The sequence below is a fragment of the Gymnogyps californianus genome, chromosome 5, assembly GCF_018139145.2.
Source record: "Gymnogyps californianus isolate 813 chromosome 5, ASM1813914v2, whole genome shotgun sequence".
NCBI lineage: Eukaryota > Metazoa > Chordata > Aves > Accipitriformes > Cathartidae > Gymnogyps > Gymnogyps californianus.
Genome location: NC_059475.1, coordinates 16,304,667 through 16,324,881, shown reverse-complemented (window position 1 = coordinate 16,324,881; position 20,215 = coordinate 16,304,667). Strand labels below are relative to the sequence as shown.

The 20,215-nt window shown below is 38.9% G+C and overlaps 2 protein-coding genes across 6 annotated transcripts in view; one reads left to right on the top strand and one right to left on the bottom strand.

Moving 5' to 3' along the window:
• Nucleotides 1–8,955, top strand: part of SERGEF (secretion regulating guanine nucleotide exchange factor) — a 173,973-nt gene extending 165,018 nt beyond the window's left edge. The window contains 2 exon segments of the mRNA XM_050897733.1: nt 6,718–6,867; nt 6,870–8,955. Coding sequence (XP_050753690.1) covers nt 6,718–6,867; nt 6,870–6,907 — 188 coding nt within the window. The 3' untranslated portion in view covers nt 6,908–8,955.
• Nucleotides 101–20,215, bottom strand: part of KCNC1 (potassium voltage-gated channel subfamily C member 1) — a 131,792-nt gene continuing 111,677 nt past the window's right edge. For 3 of the 5 annotated variants that reach the window (XM_050897732.1, XM_050897730.1, XM_050897728.1), the window contains one exon: nt 18,110–18,246. In XM_050897732.1, the coding sequence (XP_050753689.1) occupies nt 18,110–18,246 (137 nt within the window). Of the gene's footprint in view, nt 283–17,356; nt 17,422–18,109; nt 18,247–20,215 lie in introns of those variants that run through there. The other 2 variants (XM_050897731.1, XM_050897729.1) reach the window with 2 other exon arrangements.

The following is a 20,215-nucleotide window of genomic DNA, read 5'->3' as shown; positions in this document are numbered from 1 at the left end:
TGATGAAGCAGACATTAGTGCCATGTTCAGAGCCTCAAGACAAATCTCTCCATTAACTAATTTCTGTCAGGTGTTTTTGTCCTGTATGTGAGAGCAAAATTTAAAGATTTTCTTGTCTTCTACAGGTGTAAAAAAAAGCATCTTTAATGCTTAATCCTCTCTGCACTGCAGCTGCTTCATGTATGATATAATCCTCATGTATTGTCAGTGGACCAGATACGTTCAGTCTTGCACAAAGTCGTGAGCCCAGGTTTTGTTCTGTGTTGAGTTGGAGATGCTTTCCTGTTGGGAGGGAATTGACATGTTTGAGTAAAACCAAAAGGAAAACCTTGTGCAGCACATGTGAGCTTTAGTTGTAATAAGTACCATTTGTGTTTCCCTTTGAAAATAGAAATGTGAACAGTTAATCCTTGCAATAGATTTCTCTCCTTGCTACCTACGCACAGCAAAGCAAACATCTCCATCTTACAGGACTTCAGTTTTGCCACAGAAACTGGAAACGTGCAGCGGCCCAAGAAATCTGTAGTTGCAAATATGTTGATTTTAAATTGTAGGATATAGTTTTGTGAATTTCTTCCTTGTGTTTCTGTCTTCAAAATGGCAATGCATAACTGAGAAGGAAAAAATAAAATCCGTCATAAACTAGCCTGAATGGTAACCTGCACCGTGGCTTGTTTGATGTAACGTGGAATGATTTTTTTAAATAGGTGCATATTAATTTGTGCGGTGAGCCATTCAGCTCCTGATTTGAAGTGTCCTGTTTGAACAGAACAAAACTTCTATTGTCATTGTATATTACCAAGATAACACTGCCTCTAGTGAATGGGCTTGGTTGTTTGCCTGATGCTTAAAACAGTGCATAGGAAAATGCACAGCATGTTTGTATGAAACTGCTAAGGCTTTTTTTGGTAAGTGCCATTCTTACTGTATCTTTCCCTACTTCTCTGCATTGCTGTATGCTGGACCCCCTCCCCATATACTGTTTTCAGGCCGTGCCAGATGTGCTACATTGCTCTTCGCTGCATGCTCGGAAATTATGTTATCATAAACACGAGTCTTACCCCTTCCCATTTTGTAACTCTTGGCTATTCGTATGCTATGGAAATGAGGATAGAAAAGATGTGCTCTGTGCTGCTCTTCTGTTTGCCATTCGTGGGATAGATACTGGTATTGAAGGAGAAACTAGAAATTAGACTTTCCCAAATGAAATTAATTTCAAAGGAGATGTGTAGCCTTATTGCTCCATTTTACAGTATTCCACATACCACTGTGGCTCCCTAAGCCATACTAGGCATCTTTTATACTCAAGTTGATTTTCTGACTCTCTTCAATAGTTAGTTGTATATCGTAATTGGATATTTTGACAGTTGGCCTTGAGGCCCTGACCTAGTTTGAAGTCCCTGCTGTATTACACAATATACAAGTACAGGCAGAGAGAAGGTCTGACTAACAAGACAGTGCTTCTGCTGTAAAAAAATAATAATTCACATAAGATATTATTTTATAGCACCAAGTTCGAGAAGTCCATATCATGCAGGCTTCATGCATTTGTTATGATTAGCTGTTTGAGGCCATTGGAAGTTGTTCTTTCCAGGTACCAGGATGAACCACAGATGCATGACCTAAAGTCATCTGATTTTTCACTTCTGTAAAACCACTGCTGGGGAGGGGACTGAGTTGGTCTAGGTCCACTGCCTGGGGAGAGCTACTAATGATGTAAAGGTGGAGTGAGGACAGATTGTCGACTGGAGGCTAACTTTGAAATCAGCATGTCTTTAGCACCATGACTTTGTACTTAATATCAGAAGTTGTATGTTGTTTCCTATCTGTATATTGTGTTAGCACTGCAATGCCTGTGATTTTTATCCAGTTTACTCACTGTGAAGTCAGACACACATTTCTGAGGGTTACGGTCCTGAGCAACTCCAGCAGCAATTGGATGGGCTGCCTGGAGTGCACGACAGCTTACTCCTTGAAAATGTGGGTATAAACGTAGCTCCATAATAAAAGTGGCACTATATGAATCTCTTAGTTGGTTTCTACTTTTGGAGGTTCCATATAATGTCTTGGGATCGTGTCATCTGATATTCCACTTACCAAACTTTGCCTTTAATAAGATTTTGCAGAATGCTTAGACTTCCCTTTTAGTTACTAATATTTTTCCATGTTTTCCTGCAGAAAACAATTGGTATCAATCCTATTTCTTGTATTCTAAAATTGCAAATCTTTTGCACTAATGACAATCGTTGCTAACAAAAATACAAAAGTTTAGAGGGCTATTTCTTTCCTTTTGTTTTATGTGACACCCTGGATTGCCAGATGTCCTGAAAAAATAGGAAGACTTATTCACTTGTGTTTTACAACTCCTTGGGAGAAGTATGGTCTAAATCTCATTCTGTGTAGTGTTACATTGTTCCTTCCATTGTTCCAATAGTCAAGGAGGGGATGGCTGAGACACCTGAATTTTGTTCGTGGGCCAGCCCTGATGCTGTTTAAAGTCATTTGACTTGCCCTGAGCTGATCTCTTGCCTACTGTAACTTTATCTATAACCTTCTGTAGAGTAGCACTAATTTAAGGTTAAAAAAAATAATAATTTGAGGTGTTGTGGAGTATTGACAAGAGCACAGAGCCTATACAATAGAGCTGTACTAAAACATTTTAACGGATCCTTAAAATGTGAAGCTGTCTGATGAATAGCTTGGCTTCAAGATACTTGGATTGTCTTTAAAGCCAACTTCTGTTTGTTTGTGTGGTTGGAAGTGGGAGAAGAGAAGCAGAAAAGAGGCAAGCTTTTAAAGATTTCAGTGATAAGCCTCCAGGGCACAGGCTGGTTTAGAAGCAGACTGTTTGTAGGCTGCAGTGATATTTGTAGCTTCCTTGTTTCTAGGTTTCCTTGCTTTACCTTCAGACTGATTGTAAGGATGTGATTTATCATAACCTGTCTTCAGCTGTTTAAAACTGATATGCCTAGGCTAAGACAATCATTTGGTCTCCCTCTATAGTCACCAGAGTGAGATAGATTTGATTTTGACACCAGTGTTGGGGTAAGATGAATTGCCTGTTGGAGAGACGTGGATGACTCCATTGGCTCTTGAGGAAAACTAGAGGATAATGATCTATAGCTAAGTTGCTTGATTTTTAGGTGGCTGAAGTTAAGTGCAGTGAATCTCACCCAGAGCATCTTATTTGCTAACATTGATTCTTCTCGTCTGAAAAACAGAGTACTCAGCAATGAGGAGCAACTCTAAATCGTCTCCTTTCCCCAGAATCCTGTCCTCTGTCCGATACACTGCAGCTTTATTTTACCTAGAAGTACTTGTCTCCAGTTTGATCAGCCTGTGGATTGCAGTTGTCACTTCCGTTACCTTGAAAAAAGCCTAGATAATTATTGCAAATAGAAGGAGGGCAGTAGCCCTTTCTTGTTTTGTGTGACCAAAACAGACATATTTGTTAAGGGTTTTTTTCTCCCCACTTTTTGTATATTTAATGTTTGGGGAAAAAACCTGCATAGTCTTACTCTAGACTTTCATTAGTGTGACTGTGAACTCAAGTGAAATTCACTTGGGATTATGCTGTGTTGCCATGCGAGTTCTGTGGTTTCATTTGTACTTTGAGTATTTATGTTTTAAAAGGGAAAAGGTAAATGCGACGTGTTAGACACGGAGCAACTCTCCCTCCTCACCTCACCAAACACAAATCATTTGGTTTGAGAACATGCTACAATGCTTATTTTAAATGTAGTTAGAAGCAATTTGTAGCTGTATTAATACCCATCATTCTAATGGTCTTTCATCCTGGGAAGGTCTGGTACAGGCATAAAAATTGAATTTTCTCGTGAAAGCATGTAGGGCTGCTGGGGCTGTGTTGAGGTTTTTGTCAGCAATAAACTGTGAATAGAAGCAATCAAAAAAAAAACCCCAAGCAAAAAAAAAAAAAAAAGAAGGGGGGAATGTGGGGGAAGGAAAAAGAATTGAAATGAAATGGTGCCCTTTGTCCAGAGGCTAGCCATTAGTTCCCCTTAATGAAGGCCTTTTCTTAACTCTGCAGATATTCCTTCTATGTAATCTTTTTAATAGATGCTTCATTATCTTTGATCTTCATTGACTTCAACTTCTGTGCCAGTGATTAACATAGCTGCTTGTTCCCTCCTGGCCAGTGTCACTGCAGTCATTTTGCCCAGCCCTCCTCCGAGTCTTGTTAATATGTTATTACAAAAAAAATGGACTCTGTGTTTTCTGCAAATTCTGTTTTCTCTGACACAAATCTAACATCTGGCTTTTTTTATGTACAAACCTTTCTCTAAATCTTCTACAGGCAGGTGTGGTATAGTATACCTTTTATTTTCACAACAATAATTGTCTGTCTTTTAGCTTTCCTGACTTCTGACTTGATGGTGATGAGAATCATTTTTGTGGCCTGTCATTCTGTATCTGTCAGCTGCCCTTTCATCCCTTCAGATTTCTTCCTGGGTCTTCATATATGTACGAGGCATTTTTGTATAAGACCATTCATAAATCCCAGTTACTCTCTATTTTTCTTTTGCCAGTTTTCATTCTTGGCCTATTTCAGTAACCTTGGAGCTCACTGGAGTCATGTAGAAAGATCTATTTGGTAGCCTTTCTACATGCTTGGAAAACTAAAGGCTGGAAAAGACTCAGTGATCCTTATTTTAGAGGAGATGTTCTTGTCTGTGGGTTTCCTAGCTTGTAAATTTTCCTGTGATGTTTTCTCAAAAGATGTTTGACTAGACACATTTGTCGATTTGAGAGGTTAATATCCTACTGCGCTGTTTCTTTGAGTATTTATTATGCTATTAATGTTCCATTGAGCAGTTTGTAATTCAAGATGACCAAAAACTTTCTGGTTTCCTCTATCTTGTCCTGATGGGATAGGATGAAAAAAAAAAAATCCTTTAGTCAGATGTAGTGAGTCTCCATACAAACGTGCAAGTTGTTGTACTGATAGCTAGTGGTATAGTAACAAAAAGCTTACCACAGTCATCTTATTAAGGTAAGGGCATGTTATATTACCTTTTCATTAAACTTAGAAGTTTTCCCACTCTAAGTAGGGTTATTCTGCAGGTTCCACGTATTAAACGTGCAAAAGAATGCCTTTTCTTAGGTGCAACTGGTTTTCTTTCTTTGAATTTTCCCTGAATAACTGTTCTGTGATGTGTCTTTAGTCTTGGTTTGTGATGTCTTTTTCCTGCTTGTTAATATTTACATAAATATTTTTACCTGGAACCTTAAAAAAAAAATTCCAATTAACCTCTCAGATGTTCTGATCTGTTGATATTTAAATGAAGTATGTTGCACATTTACTTGGTACTTTTCTGCAGCACATGTATGTGCATTTGTGATATAGGTTGGGCTGTCAATATTGTGCATGCATCGTCATGAGAAAATCTGGTGCCTTCTAAGATAAGAATAACGGAATTGCTGTATTAGGTGAGATGTATTTAGCCTACTGTGACCTTCTAATGGTGTTTTGTTGTGTTCCATTGCCTTCAAGATTGTCAAGAAGATTAAAGTTCATTGTTTAATTACATCTGACTTTAGTGATGTTTACACTTAATTACAGAAGAGGAGAACTTTAATATACTAATACGTAAACAAAACAGACGACAATGAAATGTTACTGGATTTGCAGGAGAGAGAAATGGTCCTGCTAGCTTTGCAATAATCTCTTTCTGAATTTTGAAAAGTAAAATTATTTTAGAATTATGATTGGGATTGGATTTTGTGAATTTTGGCACTTTTCTTCTCATTATTTGGACTCCAGAATGGTACTTCATGCTGTTAAATACCTGCTGCTTTTCAAAAATAACAATGGCATCAGAAACATGATTATATTGCAGGATGGCTTTCTTGTTTATTACAGAAATTCACAGGCACACTCTGTGACAGCCAAATAAAGAAAAGAAAATAGGGAAGAAATATCTCTTGTAGTTCAGAATAAGAGGGGGTTTTGGTGGATTTTTTTATTATGCCAACCATTTATAGAACAAAATTTACATACTGTGCTTCAAGAAAGAGTACTATGGGGTAATAATAATACATGGATCATGATTTGGGATATAAAAGAGTAGATGTTACAAAAATAAATAATAATGAGGGAAAGTAAGGATAATAAAAGCAGTGAAATGATGTCAAAGCAAGCAGAAGAGGTAGGATGATTAAGAGTAAGGCAAGTTGTCGAAGTTATATTTAAAGGAAGTTGTATTTAAAGGAAAAAGGTGAGATGTGAACTGCGAAAGTAGGAATGAAATGTAAGCTGGCTGCTCTGTGACTCTGGGTTCCCCAGTCCTACAGATCATGCTGTGAATGATTAACGTCACTGGGCTTGGTTTGTGATAGTTTTGCTTACTAGGGGGAACTTAAAAGACAGGGATTCCACGTCATTTCAGGGAAGGTCCTTAAAACACAGAGAGATTTCTGTGGGCTCTGTGTAAATACTGAACTGTGTATTTATTCAGTGATTTTCAAATGTCTTTGTTATTTTAATCTGTCTTATGTTGTTAACAATATGGAACAAGATAGAGACTAATTCATTTGGGTTTATTTACATTTTCAAGAGAACCCGAACACTTTTCCCCACCTTAGCACAATTTCTTAGAACATAATTAGAAGACGACTTGACAAATCTGCTCCCCCAAACTAACCAAAGCTGTTGTGTTTCTGTGGTCTTTATTCTATATTTTGTATCCTCTCTTTTAGGTGGCCGGTGCTTCTCTTGGGGATGGAACGAACATGGGATGTGTGGTAATGGCACAGAAGCAAATGTTCATGTCCCGAAGCCAGTCAAAGCTCTTGGTTACGCAAAACAGATCTTAATTGGATGTGGGGCAGGACACTCCATGGCTCTCTGTCAAACTCCACATTAGACTCAGCACACCTGAAATCATAGCATCATGGATGTGGATGGACATCTTTGGATTGCATAGCTCAGAAGTGCTACAAGAGGATTGCCCATGATTAACACAATAGTTAGAAAGTGCACAAGAAGTTTTTTCTAAGACTAAAAGGAACGAGTATGCATAGAAAACTATAATATTTTAAAAATTGTTTCATGGGTACTTTTCACAGGAATTGACTTTCTTACCCACAGATAGAATGACAAACATTTTGCCTTGACGCAATACCATTGAAGAAAGAATGACTTTTTCTTGTTCTTCTGAGAAGTCTTTGAGGAAGAAACCGACTGCTTAATCGCTTATCATTGGTGTATAAATTCAGTCTGAGGAAATGGTCTGAGAAGGTGGAGACATAGGGCCCCTTCTGGTCTTTTATTATTGTGTCTTTACGTCATGAGGAGCATGCGTTATGCCTGCCAACTTCTACTGCAGTTGTGAGCTCCCAGCATCTCAGAAAATCCAGTTTGCATCACAGAGAAATGCCAGTGAACATAAACAGATGCATACACACATTTTAAACGGAAGATTAGGATTTTTAAAAAAAAGGAGATATAGTTTAGAAGGCTGGCAAAAGGGGAAAATGAGGCCCTTCTGAACTAGCTATATCTTGATTAAACTGTGAAAGGAGCAATATTTCTGAGGAATTCTCTTCTATGCCAGACATCAGTTTATTATAGATTTACAGGGATGCAGATCCACATGAATTATCATTATCTTGGAAACAACAGAAAAGTTCTTGTCAAAGGGCAGAAGTCAGTTGTAGCTGTTGAGGACAGTTTGATCCAACATAGCTCCTGTGTTTCCAGCTGCCTTTGAATAGGAAGACATCAAAATCTAAACAGAAAGTTTTTACAAGTTCTCCAGCCTAGAAGGCAGACCAGAATGCTCCTGATAATTTCAGGTTAGTTCTCACATCTGTTTCACAGCCCAGCTGAGTTACTGTTCAGAGCATGCCCACAGTATTTGTTCCAGGTGAGTGCTTGGCAGAGAATGTAGGCCTAACACTTGTTTCGGTAGGAGAAATGAAAAAGTGTAAATTATCTTCAGATATTATTAGCTGCCTATGTTGAGCAGAATTTTGGAAGCTATTTATAAAACTGTTTTTCACACAAATACAGTGGATGCCATTAAACTGGATGTTTACCACCCACCATATTTCCATTTGCTGTGGTGTTTGATGTATTTCAAGTTCTAAATATAGAGAATACTACTGTGTGGTAAATGCACCTTTTAATGAGACCTACTGTTGCTAAACAGTGGTTTAATTTTTAAAGCAGGCTTGCCAGGGAAGAAGCCTTACAGAATTACAAAATACTCAGAGAAGGGCTCTTAGGAAATAGGACAGGAAGACTTTCTAACGATGTATCAGCTTGCACATGAGGGGGAAGGAATTAAGGTGGTAATATGGGCTGAGAGGATTTTTACCCCCCCTTGGTTTTACAGCAGTTGTAGTTCATGGCCTAATTTTCAAAGGCATTTTCTTTTTCTGTTCAATGGATGGGAAACTTGAACTGACTATGAAGCTGATTATAACAACTGTATTACAGATACTGAAAGAATCTGTAAGAATAATCAAACTCTGAAAAAAGTGCAAAATTGAAACTTGTATTATAGAATGTTTTTTTTTAATCCATGTGTTGGTTGTGGTTCTTTGTGGCAATATACTGTTCCAGGCTGTGACCTCTTGCACTTTTTACTTATCTAAGTTGCTGTTTATTGACTCTCCTCAATGCCATTTTCTAGATACTACAGCCTCTCTATTATATGCACTGAACAGTTTCTCATGGGTTTTTTTGGCAGTTCTGTCTGAGGTTTCTACCTTTGTTTTCCTCCAAAATCTGTGTACTGAATAAACGTGTTATCTTGTTTCAGTAATCATACCCTCTAAATAATTCTTTTCCTTGATTAATCACAGCTAGTATGTGTGTCCTGTAACATAGGGGTTACTGTACTGAGCATATTTTGACTGCGTATGCTGTTGCTGCAGTTCATTTCAGAGGAATCCAACAAATTATGTAACAAATAAATGTGACTTGGTTATTTGAAATGTTGTTCATTTTTTCACATCTGTAACTCAAACACGCTTTTGGAAATGCAAAGAATGATTTGGGGTGATAAGGAGGAAAGAAAGGAGTACTTTGGTTTGTTCCTGGTCCTAATCTTGTGTTTCATAGCTGCATCTGATCTTCATCTTTGAAAGGGTGAGAACTGCATTTTCTCTCCTTTGTCTTGCCTATATAGATTGAAAACTTTGGGAAGTAAGGACTTGTCTTGAGAGCTTGACGTACTAAATGCTTTGTCATCGGTCAGGACTTCTAATGCTGCTGTAGTATGAAGAGTGAATAATAATGCGTTCTAGATAGTACATGGTTGAATGTCAAAAACAAGTTGTTGCTCATTCATTCAGAAATTAATGCCCTGTTTTGTATGTCAGTATGCTTTGTTTGCAGAGTAAAACATTGTACAAAATCAGCTAAGGCTTTCTACTGTAAGGAGGGGAGCACACAGTGAAAAGCTCCTTATCAAGTGAAGAAACCCCCTTCCTTGCTGGTGTCTAGAGCTTAGTGACTGTTGCCTCTTGATGTCCTGATGGAGAAGGTCAGTCTCTGCAAGGCAAAATGCAGAGCCCGTGTGCTATGCCAATGCTTCTGCAGTGCATGCAAAGACAGACTTCTTTATGCAGGTCTTCAGTGCTAAACAAAGACAGCCTTTTATGTAAGCATTCTGCGTTCACATTCAGATGCAAATAAACTGACAAGGTTTGTAATACATATATAACACTGGAACAAGGTAAGCAAGTGTCTGTGCAGCTGCTCTTCCCTCCCATTTTCTGAAAATAAGCAAACCTGCCAATGAGCTGACATTCATGTGGGGGAGAAGGTGAACTTAATATCACAGCTTTGCTGGAGAACAAGTTGTGAACTGTTGGCCTTCAGTCCAGAGAGCTTTCAGGCTCTTGGATGGAGGGGGAAAAGGAAGCTGTTGTGTGTACTTCTGTTGTTTGAAGTCCTAGGAGATCTGCAGTTGTTACTTGTGCAACCTCCATGTGCACCAGTGCAAGACACTCCTGTTCCATTTTAAAGAATGTTGGTAGGAAGATGTGTGTGTTGTGTCAGAAGTTCCGTCTCTTGGAGGATTTGTTTAGGCTGCTTGGCAGTCACTGATGTTATTTGACTTTGTTTAGCATTCCTGAGTGACTTGATGCTTTTCTGCTTACAATGCCGGACCCTGTATTTGAAGTGTGTTCACTTTCATTTGAAAGAAAAATTCAGTCCTGTCTTTCTTCCTGTTTGCCTAGTCACCACTTCTTACATGACACTGGCTTCCCTCTCCTATCTGCATGTTGTCAGTCCCGTTGGTGAGTAACTAGTTCTTGCCATCTGCAACTGCCATAAAGGTCACTTCTGCATGAGTGACAGGAGGTTTTGCTTGGCTACATGGCTGAGCACAGAGAAATTGAGGGAGAGGGGAACAATGTGATTTGATTTTGCTTTATATGACATTTTTGAGTCATGAGACTTAAAGATGAGGATGGAAAACAGATGAAGAAGATCAGTTTGAATGTAGAGGAGAAAGGTGACCATGGAAAAACATTTAAATGAATGGCAGTAGAGAGCCTGACATAGTCAGCTAAAACATAGGAGGAAAGGAGGGTGGAGGGGGAAGACAGACTCAAGATACAGGTCCTGAAGACTGAATAATCGCACAGGGATAGCAGCATTCCAGCCTGCCAGTATGGTGGGAGTGAGATGAGGGACAAGCTATTCTATTTCTTGGATGTTATTGTTCCCCCTCTCCCACTGTTTATTAATAATAATAATGTGAATTATTGACCTGTAATGGGTTTTCTTTCTCATTCATAGCACATCTTGAAATTTACAGTTCTCTTCAGTTGGAACAGCAACATCTGTCCTCACCTTCCTGTCTCGGAAATCTTTAGATCAGGCCTGTGACCTAGTCTAGCACTTAAACAAATACTATTTTTTCCATTAAATTCCATGAACTCTGAATCTGATTTAAACAAGACTTAAGTAATTTTGAGACTTCCACTTCCTTTTCCCCTGTGTTAGAAATCAAGATGATGACAGATCTTTGTCACTGAAATTGTGATGTTATGTTTTCACCAAAAAGTCCCGTTTTCTCTTAGCAATTTTGATATTTTTATGGCATGTGGCAAGTCTTGTGCTTTTTCTTTTAGCTAGGTATTTTCTTTAAAAAGACTCCAGAATTTTTCATCAGTATTTGAGTCATGCTTGTGGTATTTACTACCAGCTTATAGTTCAGAGCAGCTGAAAATTCTGTAAAAGGAAGAAGAAAATACTGAAGCGGAAAACATAAGTCTTGCTTCCCAAAGGCTGGGAGTGGAAGCAGTCTGTGGTAGAGAATCATCTTGTGTGGGTTTGATTGCACTTAAAAATGTGCACAGTAGAAAAGTGGAGCTTACACTGAATTTGCTGAAAACTCTGACACAAAAGTAATTGGACATTTGAACTTTTGACATATCAATATCTTGATTTATGTGCAAAAAAAAGAGATAGTGCTTTGTTCTTTTCTTTTATCTTTTGTGCTATTCTTAATTCCTGATAAATGATGGTCTTAGATGGTTTACTCCATGTTAGAAAGAATGATTTAATAGCCTTGAAGTAAAATGCTTCAGTTGTATGGAAATGGCCTTCTGTTGGATGAATGTCCCAAAAAATAACTGTAAAGGGAGGTGTTTACTATATGTGCCTTTGAAGTTAATTTGGAGAAACTGCATGTGTAAAGCTGTTATTTTGTAACCCATTTAGAGGTTGAAGGGACTGAAGTAAGGCACATTCTTCAGCTGTTTGGGCATTTCATTCAGATTCATCCATCAGTTGTCTCTGCATTCACCTGTTTTTAATGCAGAGGCAGTTTTTACTCATCAATGCCTCTGTAGAACATGGAAAGAGAGTATGTGACTGAAAATACTCAGCAATGAAAATGGTCTCTGTATTTGAATCATGACCTGGATGAACCATGTGTTACCTTGTGGGAGAGTGAGCAAGCATAAATTTAGAGTACTGGGAGAACACATTTTTCAGCTTGATTAGAAACAAGAGCAACGAAGTAATTATTCCTGAATAAAAGCTGGCTGTGCGGATGAGAAAATTCAGAGGTGACGTTTATTTTGCAAAATTTCCTTAGGCATTTTTATTTTGTGACGTTGGATTTCGATTCATTTTCATACGAACCTTTGCAGGTTGGGAGGCGGTCAAGTCTAAGTCCAGTTCCTGTGTTGGCTAGCCTCTCAATTAATTTTCATCTTTCTCATCTATTTCCAGGTTGCTTTGCCTATGGACCACCTTGTTATTCAGATACAATGCAATCTTGGGGGGAGTTCTGTCTGCAGGGTTTGGGATCAAGACTTTGTCAGTGGAAATTGCAGAATTTCAATTCAATATGATGACAATACTCCCTGATCGTCATAATCTTTTAAGCATATGTGAACGCTTTGCTGTAAGACTCTGCATTTTTACATTTTTTTTATATTTAGAAGTGGGGCCAAGAACTGGGAGATTTTTAATGTTCTGACATGATTTTAGTTTTTTGCTGCAAATGTCAAACGAGTTTAGCTTTTGTTTTGTTTTTACTGATTTGAACGCATGAAGACATGTGGTACCTAAATTAGGGCAGCAGAGGAGTTGCCAATCAGTAATGAAGATGCTCTGTCATTTTAACTGTGGGGGTGCTTAATCATTTTCCATAATAATCCTCTGCTTTAAAATACAAAAGAAAAGAGATTCCTATAGGAGCATTGCGCCCTTCTGCAGACAAGGAAACATGGCATCCTTTAAATAATGGAGAGACGCTACTCTCCTCTGGTGCCTTAATTCTGACTAGATAGATTATAATAACTATTCCTACTTAAATACTGCTTTTCCTCTTGACCTCAGAACACTTTAAAAAGGGGATAGTGTCACAGAAACGGAAGCTGAGGCACAAATAATTGAAATGCCCCAACTAACGTAACCCAGCATGTCCACAGCGGAGCCGAGAATAAAACTCCCATCTCCTGAGTCCCAGGCCAAGGCTCTACCTTCTAGGCTAGTAGTCCTTGATGTTTTTTTAGGTAAACCTCACAGCTACTACTTCCCTCTCTCCTTGCTCTTCGTTCCCCCTCACCACTGATTGCTGTTTCCTCATATGCTCCCCTCCCTTCTACTTGCATAACCCATTTTCCAGACCCATCCTGTGTCCTTCCTCTCATTTCCCACCTCTTGTGCTACTGCTGCCTCTTCTCCAGTCACCCACTTGCACTGACACCACCACCGCAAAGGATGGTTCCTACTGAGCTTATTTGCTTGGGCTCAAGCCATGTATCTCCTGTTTGTTCTGGTGTGACTCACTGTCAGCAGCCTCTGCATAGGCTATGTTGTCCCTGCTAAGCCCTTTGGGTCCAGAATCTGTGCAGGTACCTTAGAGTGATATCTGAGCTAATACAACTGCAATACTTTGCCTTTTGCTGACTAAGGAATCTCTAACCTGTGCTCCATGGGCAGTAGAGAAACCAATGGAAGTCTTGGAGCACGTGCTCTTAATGTTTGGTACCTGGACATGTTTGGACCAATGTACTTGCATAAAGTTTTTTAAATGCTCAAGTGAATGCTGAGGGTTGAAAACCTGGCTTTGTCAGCCTGAAGCAGGGAATATATCTTTCCATGGGAGCAGATGAATGTGCTTAGTTTTGAAGCATTTGATTTGTCAGATAAGGAAAGAAAGTCAAGAGATGCAGTTCTGGATCCATTTTCTATCTTGAAGTTCAATTTGAATTCAAATATTGTTCTTGGTTGCGAATAAGCATTTGTATTCCCCTAAGAGAGAAATGTTACACCTACAGTCCTAGATGAATGCAGAGGCTTTGGGACTTCTGAACAGACAGGTATTTTACGCCCAAACTCAAATAAGTGAGTGACTTAAAAATAACCGGCATACTTTAAGCACGTTTTCATGAAGTGAAGTTAGTTTGTGTGTGAGCTCAGAGACAAAGTTGCTTCCAGGATATACATATGGAAAGCAGAGAGGTAGGCTGCCTTGTTTTAAACTATGAAAGGGATATGCAAAGTGGCAGGGTAATAACTGCGCTTGTTTTTTCTTCAGGATATCTTTTTTGTAAGCAGCTCTGTGCTCAGTTCCTTTCTGAATGCCCTTGCCTTAGCCCTGCTTGCTCTCTTCTGTATTTCAGTGTGCTCATTTGTCCTAGCAGCCATTTGTTTCAGTGATGTATTTTCTTTTTGGCCCTGAAACTTTAAGGAGAGAGAAGGCAATTTATGTGAAAAATCACTTTATCCAGATTAATGACTGCTGCTCTTGGCTGTTATCAGAGCAGTATTAGCTAGATTTTTTTGTTGGACTGAGAGAACAGAAACGACTTCTCAGATCCTTGCTGTCTGAAATTGTAGTTGTGGAGACACATCAGGTTGGTCCAGAGAAAATGAGTACCTTCATGCAGTCAGAGGAAAAGCTGTATGTGTAGACGGTGTGGTTGAGATGTGCTTTTAGTGTTAGCAAGTAATAAACCATTAATTGCCAGTGGGTTCAGATGAAGGACCAGCACTGGGTCCTATAGCTGGGGGTCCATTGCCAAAAGCTGAGTTTGCAGAGGAAGAAACCCGGATGTTCATTTCCAGCAGGAAACAGGCAGAGTGTAACTGAACTACAGAACGTGCTTCTGCTTTTACTTATGAGGGTGTGAAGTCAGTAGTAGTTGGTGGCATTATTGCAAGCCTGAAGTCAGAATCTAGCCACGGGTATAGTTTTAATGTTTTAATCAAGACACATACCTACTGTGGTGGGAGTGGGGAATTAATGTTTTAATCATAATATCCCAGCAAAAGCTCGTTAAATGTAAGGCAGCTGGGATGATGTGGTAAATCTCTCTTAGGATTCAGTGTGAGGATTCGGTGCAACAGCTGAAATTTTCCAGTTGTCTCCCTCTTTCCCTGTGGTGTCAGAGCTGCCGCTGTTGTGCAAGGGGAACTCTGGGGTCAGATGGACCTTAAGCTTTAGAGCATCTCCTGAAGGGTGGTGGATGGGAAGCGCTGTTCTCTTTCTGAAGGGTTTATGGAAGTCACCCAAAAGACACAGTTACCTCAAATCAGAATAAGCTGAGAGGAGTACCTAAATGAAAATGGGACTGGTAGATGTAAAAAGTGGCACAGGATGACAATTGCCTTAGGGCATGTGTACCCAAACTGTTAGCTAAGGCTCATATATGCAAAGCACAGTGGAAGGGGAAGACCTACATGGGATTTACAGGGCTGAATTGTTAGTATTCCGTATGGTAATGGAGAATTTGAGCAGCCTTCACACTGGGCCCTTGAGTTAGTGTTATATAAAAAATGGGGCAGATAAATCTATTTCTGGATTCTTAATACATTTTAAGAGGAAAAGTTGTTCATTAGGCAACTTTTGGATCCTGGATTAACCTGAATCTTACCTCTGGAGGTAAGAAATTGCCCATTTATCAGCTGAGAATAACAGCATAGAAACAGTGGGAGAAAAATAGTTCTTGGGAGAAAGGATAGTCAACTGAAGTAGAAATCAAGTACATAATGCTACATCAAAGACTACAAAGGAATTTTCTAATTACATACAAATTCAGATTATCAGCCTTTCTCCTATTCCTAAAACACAGCTTGAGGTCTTCCTTGATTTTCCTTTTGAAGTAGAGTTTTGTGAAGACAAGGTCCAGCTGCAGTTGTTTTCTTGTTCATAATTTAGCACTTACCAGAGCCACAAGTGTTTCTTCTGTTTTTTGGGGTTTAATCTCTACTTCCTCCAGACCATAGGGATACTATTCCTTTACATTTCCATTCTCATCAGCAGTCGCAGATGCCGTAGCTTGCTTAGAAGGTTGCCGGCTCTTTTGAAGTTCCTCACGTGAGGATAAAGGTGCATCCTTCTACTTTACCAAAAATGCTCAAGCAACTAGAATGCTGTTGACACATAGTCCATAGTTGTCATTTGTAGCATTTAAAATGAAATTTAATCCCATTGTGTTTGTCGGTTCTTACTGCTGCATGTTTTGTGTGGCAAATAAGTGCGACTCAGACACCTGGATTTCTTTCAGAGTTTCGCATCAGGTGGAGTGCTGTGGCTCAGTGAAGAACAAGTGAAGGACGGGGCCCAAAGAAGTAAGAAAAACTGAATTCATTTAGTCAGCTAAAAAGACAAACTTTTATTATTGTTGGGGAGGGAAAAGGAAGATACCTAGATAATTATAGGGTTTTTTTTAATCTTCCCTCATAAAATTACTAATGGTGTGAATTCTTCAGACATCGGTTGTATCAAGTGTTTGCAGGCTTCATTTAATATCTACTAACCAAAATTAGCATTGTAGAACCAAAGCAATACCAAGCTTTTCTCCTACATTTCTGTTGAGAACATTGTATTTATTCAAGATTTTAGAAGCAAGTCTCTGGAAACCCCTGATCACTTCAGAAAAGGATTCCCCTTTACACTATACAGCAGGCACTGAAACCATGATACAAAATTTATTTCATGCTAGAATTGTTTTGCATAACATTGTGCATGCATTTTACTCAGTACTAAATTGCATACAATGCTGTTGTCTTGTTTCTTAAACTTGGAGACCATTGATACTTGAGTATTTTCCTGATTTTGTACTATAAGTCCCAGTTTTAAAATAACACCTCTTTTGTTTAAAATTCATACTGATTACTTAATATGAACAATTTATGAAGGGTCTTTACGTTGGATCTATACATCAATAAAATACAACATAACCAGAGCTGGAAAATTAAATCTAGACCAGCTGTTACTGTCAGGTCCAAAGGAAGGTCCCATGTGTCACAAGCATGCCAACAAAAACAGACAGGAAAGTTTTTCTTATTTTTATACACTTCTAGTTGGATTAAAAGTTCTTGATTTCCATGTCGGTGTGATGAACTGTGAAGGCGTGGTCAATATGACCGATGACTGCCTGATTGCACTTTTTAAAACCATTACTCTGTATCTTGTATACAAAAAGAAGCGATCCATAGCAAAGAAATATACAGTTTTATAATGTTTTACATTTTGGCTACAACAATGTATGTAAAAGTAAAGAGCTTTGAAAGAAAATATATAACTTTGCTTTTTTTTTTTCTCCTTAATCATACATTTGCAGTGTTTCTTGTTGTTTTTGTTTGTGTTTTTTTTTTTAATTTTGTCTTCATGCAATTCATGCTATGGAACAAAAAAATAGATTAAAAAAAAAAAAAGGATCTTCTACAGTTTTGTTACATTTTGGCCGTAGAAAAAGCCTGCATCTCTAGTACAACTCCAAAACCACAAAGAATCATCCATAAAACCTGCATGGAGCGAGTTAACTTTGTCCAAATGAGAAGGTCTTCTATGCCTGCACAGTTCCACACAGATGTTTATTAGCCATCAATGTTCATCTCCATCTCGCCTTGTCAGGTCACTCTGACTGCCTCTGTTGGCATATATTTAGCAATGACTGGACTTTCTTTGCAAAGATCTGCATGTAAAGAATACAATCAGTACTTGAGCTTCTTCCCTGCGCTTTTCACATCAAGCTCGGCATCTTAGTTTTAAAGGAAGGAGGAAAAGGTGAAATAGCTACATGCAGAGGCAGCCATATTCTTCTTCAACAGGATTTTTTTTTTTTTTTCCATGCAGTCAGCCAGACTGAGACCTCTCTACAGTGTGTCTGAGTATTGCTTTCAGCTTAAAATAGGCACCCATGCAAAGTTTCATCCTACTGTGCTTGTTTGCTCAAACTCCTGCAGGGTTCCTATGGCTCAAAAATATCCTGAGAAAAGCAAAATCTTCCATCGTTGGCATGTTTCAGCATCGACTAAATGCCTAACCCATTCCATACAGAGCCAGTAGATCCACCATTAGGCAAAATAAGCATATACTAGCAGGATGCACCAGGAAGGAAACTATCTGGTGCATCTACCCTTCATCCTATGTACTGATACCATGCAGCACGTGTGGCTCACCAGTACTACATAAATGCCTGCCTATTGTCATCTGAGTGCTATTTAGGAGTGTTGTCACCTAGCATCAGTAGTAACACCATTCCCAGCAGGTGCTACTGTGAGACATTGCATCTTCAGACTTAGTCACCTGGATTATATGCAACATAGCATAGGCTAATTGAAAATAAAGCTTTTTAGACCATTCTCTGCTACTGATCCATGCTACAAAATAGATGGGATGGGAGACCAAGAACGTCTCACTGGACTAGGAGAGCTGTAGGGCGCAGACACTGAGGATAATCCTATCGCTTTTCCACTTATGCCAGCTATGCTGTTAAGGCTCCGTGACATTTCGTAACCTTCATTTAAAAGAAAAATGCAAAGTACAGCATTGGATCAATGACAGAATGGACTAAGAATGAGGTCAACATTGTAGCCAGTTCAATAGCATCTGCATGCACGGACATGCTGGGAGTAGTATCACTTGCAACATGACTCAGAAGGCCATTGAGGTACAGAACAAGTTTAAAAAATATATATGTTTCTCAAGGATGGTCAGGCTATGTAATTGATCCTACAGGCAGCAACATGGTTGTACCCCCGCTCGGCTCCCCCCACCCCCCCCAAAAAAGAGTCAGTGGGAGGGATTTTCTATGTCTCTATCATACACTCACACATACCTCTCCCTTCTGCTTCATGCGTTTTGACCTCAGGCAAAATTAAGGTTTCTGGTAGCTTTGGGGGTAGGAGGGGGAAAAGGCAGCAAAATCCATAGAATTTATTGTGTTGCTGTAGAGATACTACTCCTTTGTTCTCAGCATTTAAAAAAAAAAAAAAAACAAAAACAAAATTGCATGCATTCGGTTTCCCTCCCCCTCCCCCCGCCCTTCTTTTTCAGACATGCACGTAAACAGCTCAGCAAGTGTACAGAGAGTTGCACAAATTATGGATGAAATTCTGTTGGAACAACAGTTAAGATGCTCTCAACGTGTTTCAAACAGGCCAACAATATGCTGACGTATATTACTCTTTAGCCAACCAGCCTCTGTTTCATTCAGTAACGAGAGGCAGTTGCAGTGCATCGTGAAAACCATACATTCCTCATCCCAAAGGATGTGCCATTTGGAGTGTTCCCCTGATCCACTGGAACCACCCGAACTCGCCCAGGCTGAATGAACGCGGCCAATGCTTATCCAATACAGAATCAAGTAAAACGCTTTGCTACAAAGGTAAATTTTAGAGGATATTATACTTTCATATGAAAGTCTTGTGGTCCAACTATATCTTTGTTGATGATAAGCTTTAAACTTATAAATACATACACTATCTATAACTGGCATTTACTATAGCTATTGCCCATCATACAATGGCACATGGGAATTCTATACTCCATACTCAGTGTATGGTTACATCATACAATCTTTGCAGTTTTAAAATATTGACTATATCATATACTATATACAGTACACCAGTGATAAACACTGATTTGAAGAGAGAGATTTCTTTTCCAATTTTCCTATTCCTTATCAAGTTTGATGCATATATATGTAACTCTAATTTTGGTTTTTATGATTTCCTCATGTTAAATTATTTAAACAAAACAGTCTATTTTAAGAAGGGAAGGTTTTTTCATTTGATTTGACTTCTGTTGCTAAATAGATTATTCTGACCATGAGCAAACTAAAATGCAGTTACTTCTGAGAGATCTGTAGCTGTCAGAAGTCTGAGAAACTAACTAGTAATGATTTATTTATGAAAGTGATTTTAGGTGGATTATTTTCCAATTGTAAGACACCTGTGCTAACAGATGTTCTTGTATGCTTCTGTTTCTCTGTTGAACTAAACAGCTATGAATATCCGAATAATTTGTTTTAGTGTTTTGTTAAGGTAGCTGAATAATCATTTCATATTTCTTGAGGATGTTTTGCTTTTGTGTTTTATCTTTTTTCTCTGCCACCTCCAAGTCTGTGCTCCTCAGAGTCTGGTAAGATCTGTGAGCTTTCCAAGTGGCAAACCTTCATTGCTATGAAATGTTAATTGGCCTCTCCTTGGAGGATGGGCTAATTTAAGGACATTGTAGAGCATCCTCCACTAAAGCTTACTGCACCAGCTGGGGTGGAAGACTCGACTGCCTAGCATAGCTGCATGGGGTAGTTACAGCTCCTCAGGCTTTTCTTTCTGAAAGAAATAGGTTAGAAACTCCAAATGCAGACATCAGGTGGTGGTTTCCAGCCCAAACGTGCATGTCTACAGCAAGCGCACTATTGCGTGCTACAGCTACAGCTGACTTTCTCTTCTTTATTTAAAACAGTTGCTAACTACAATGTT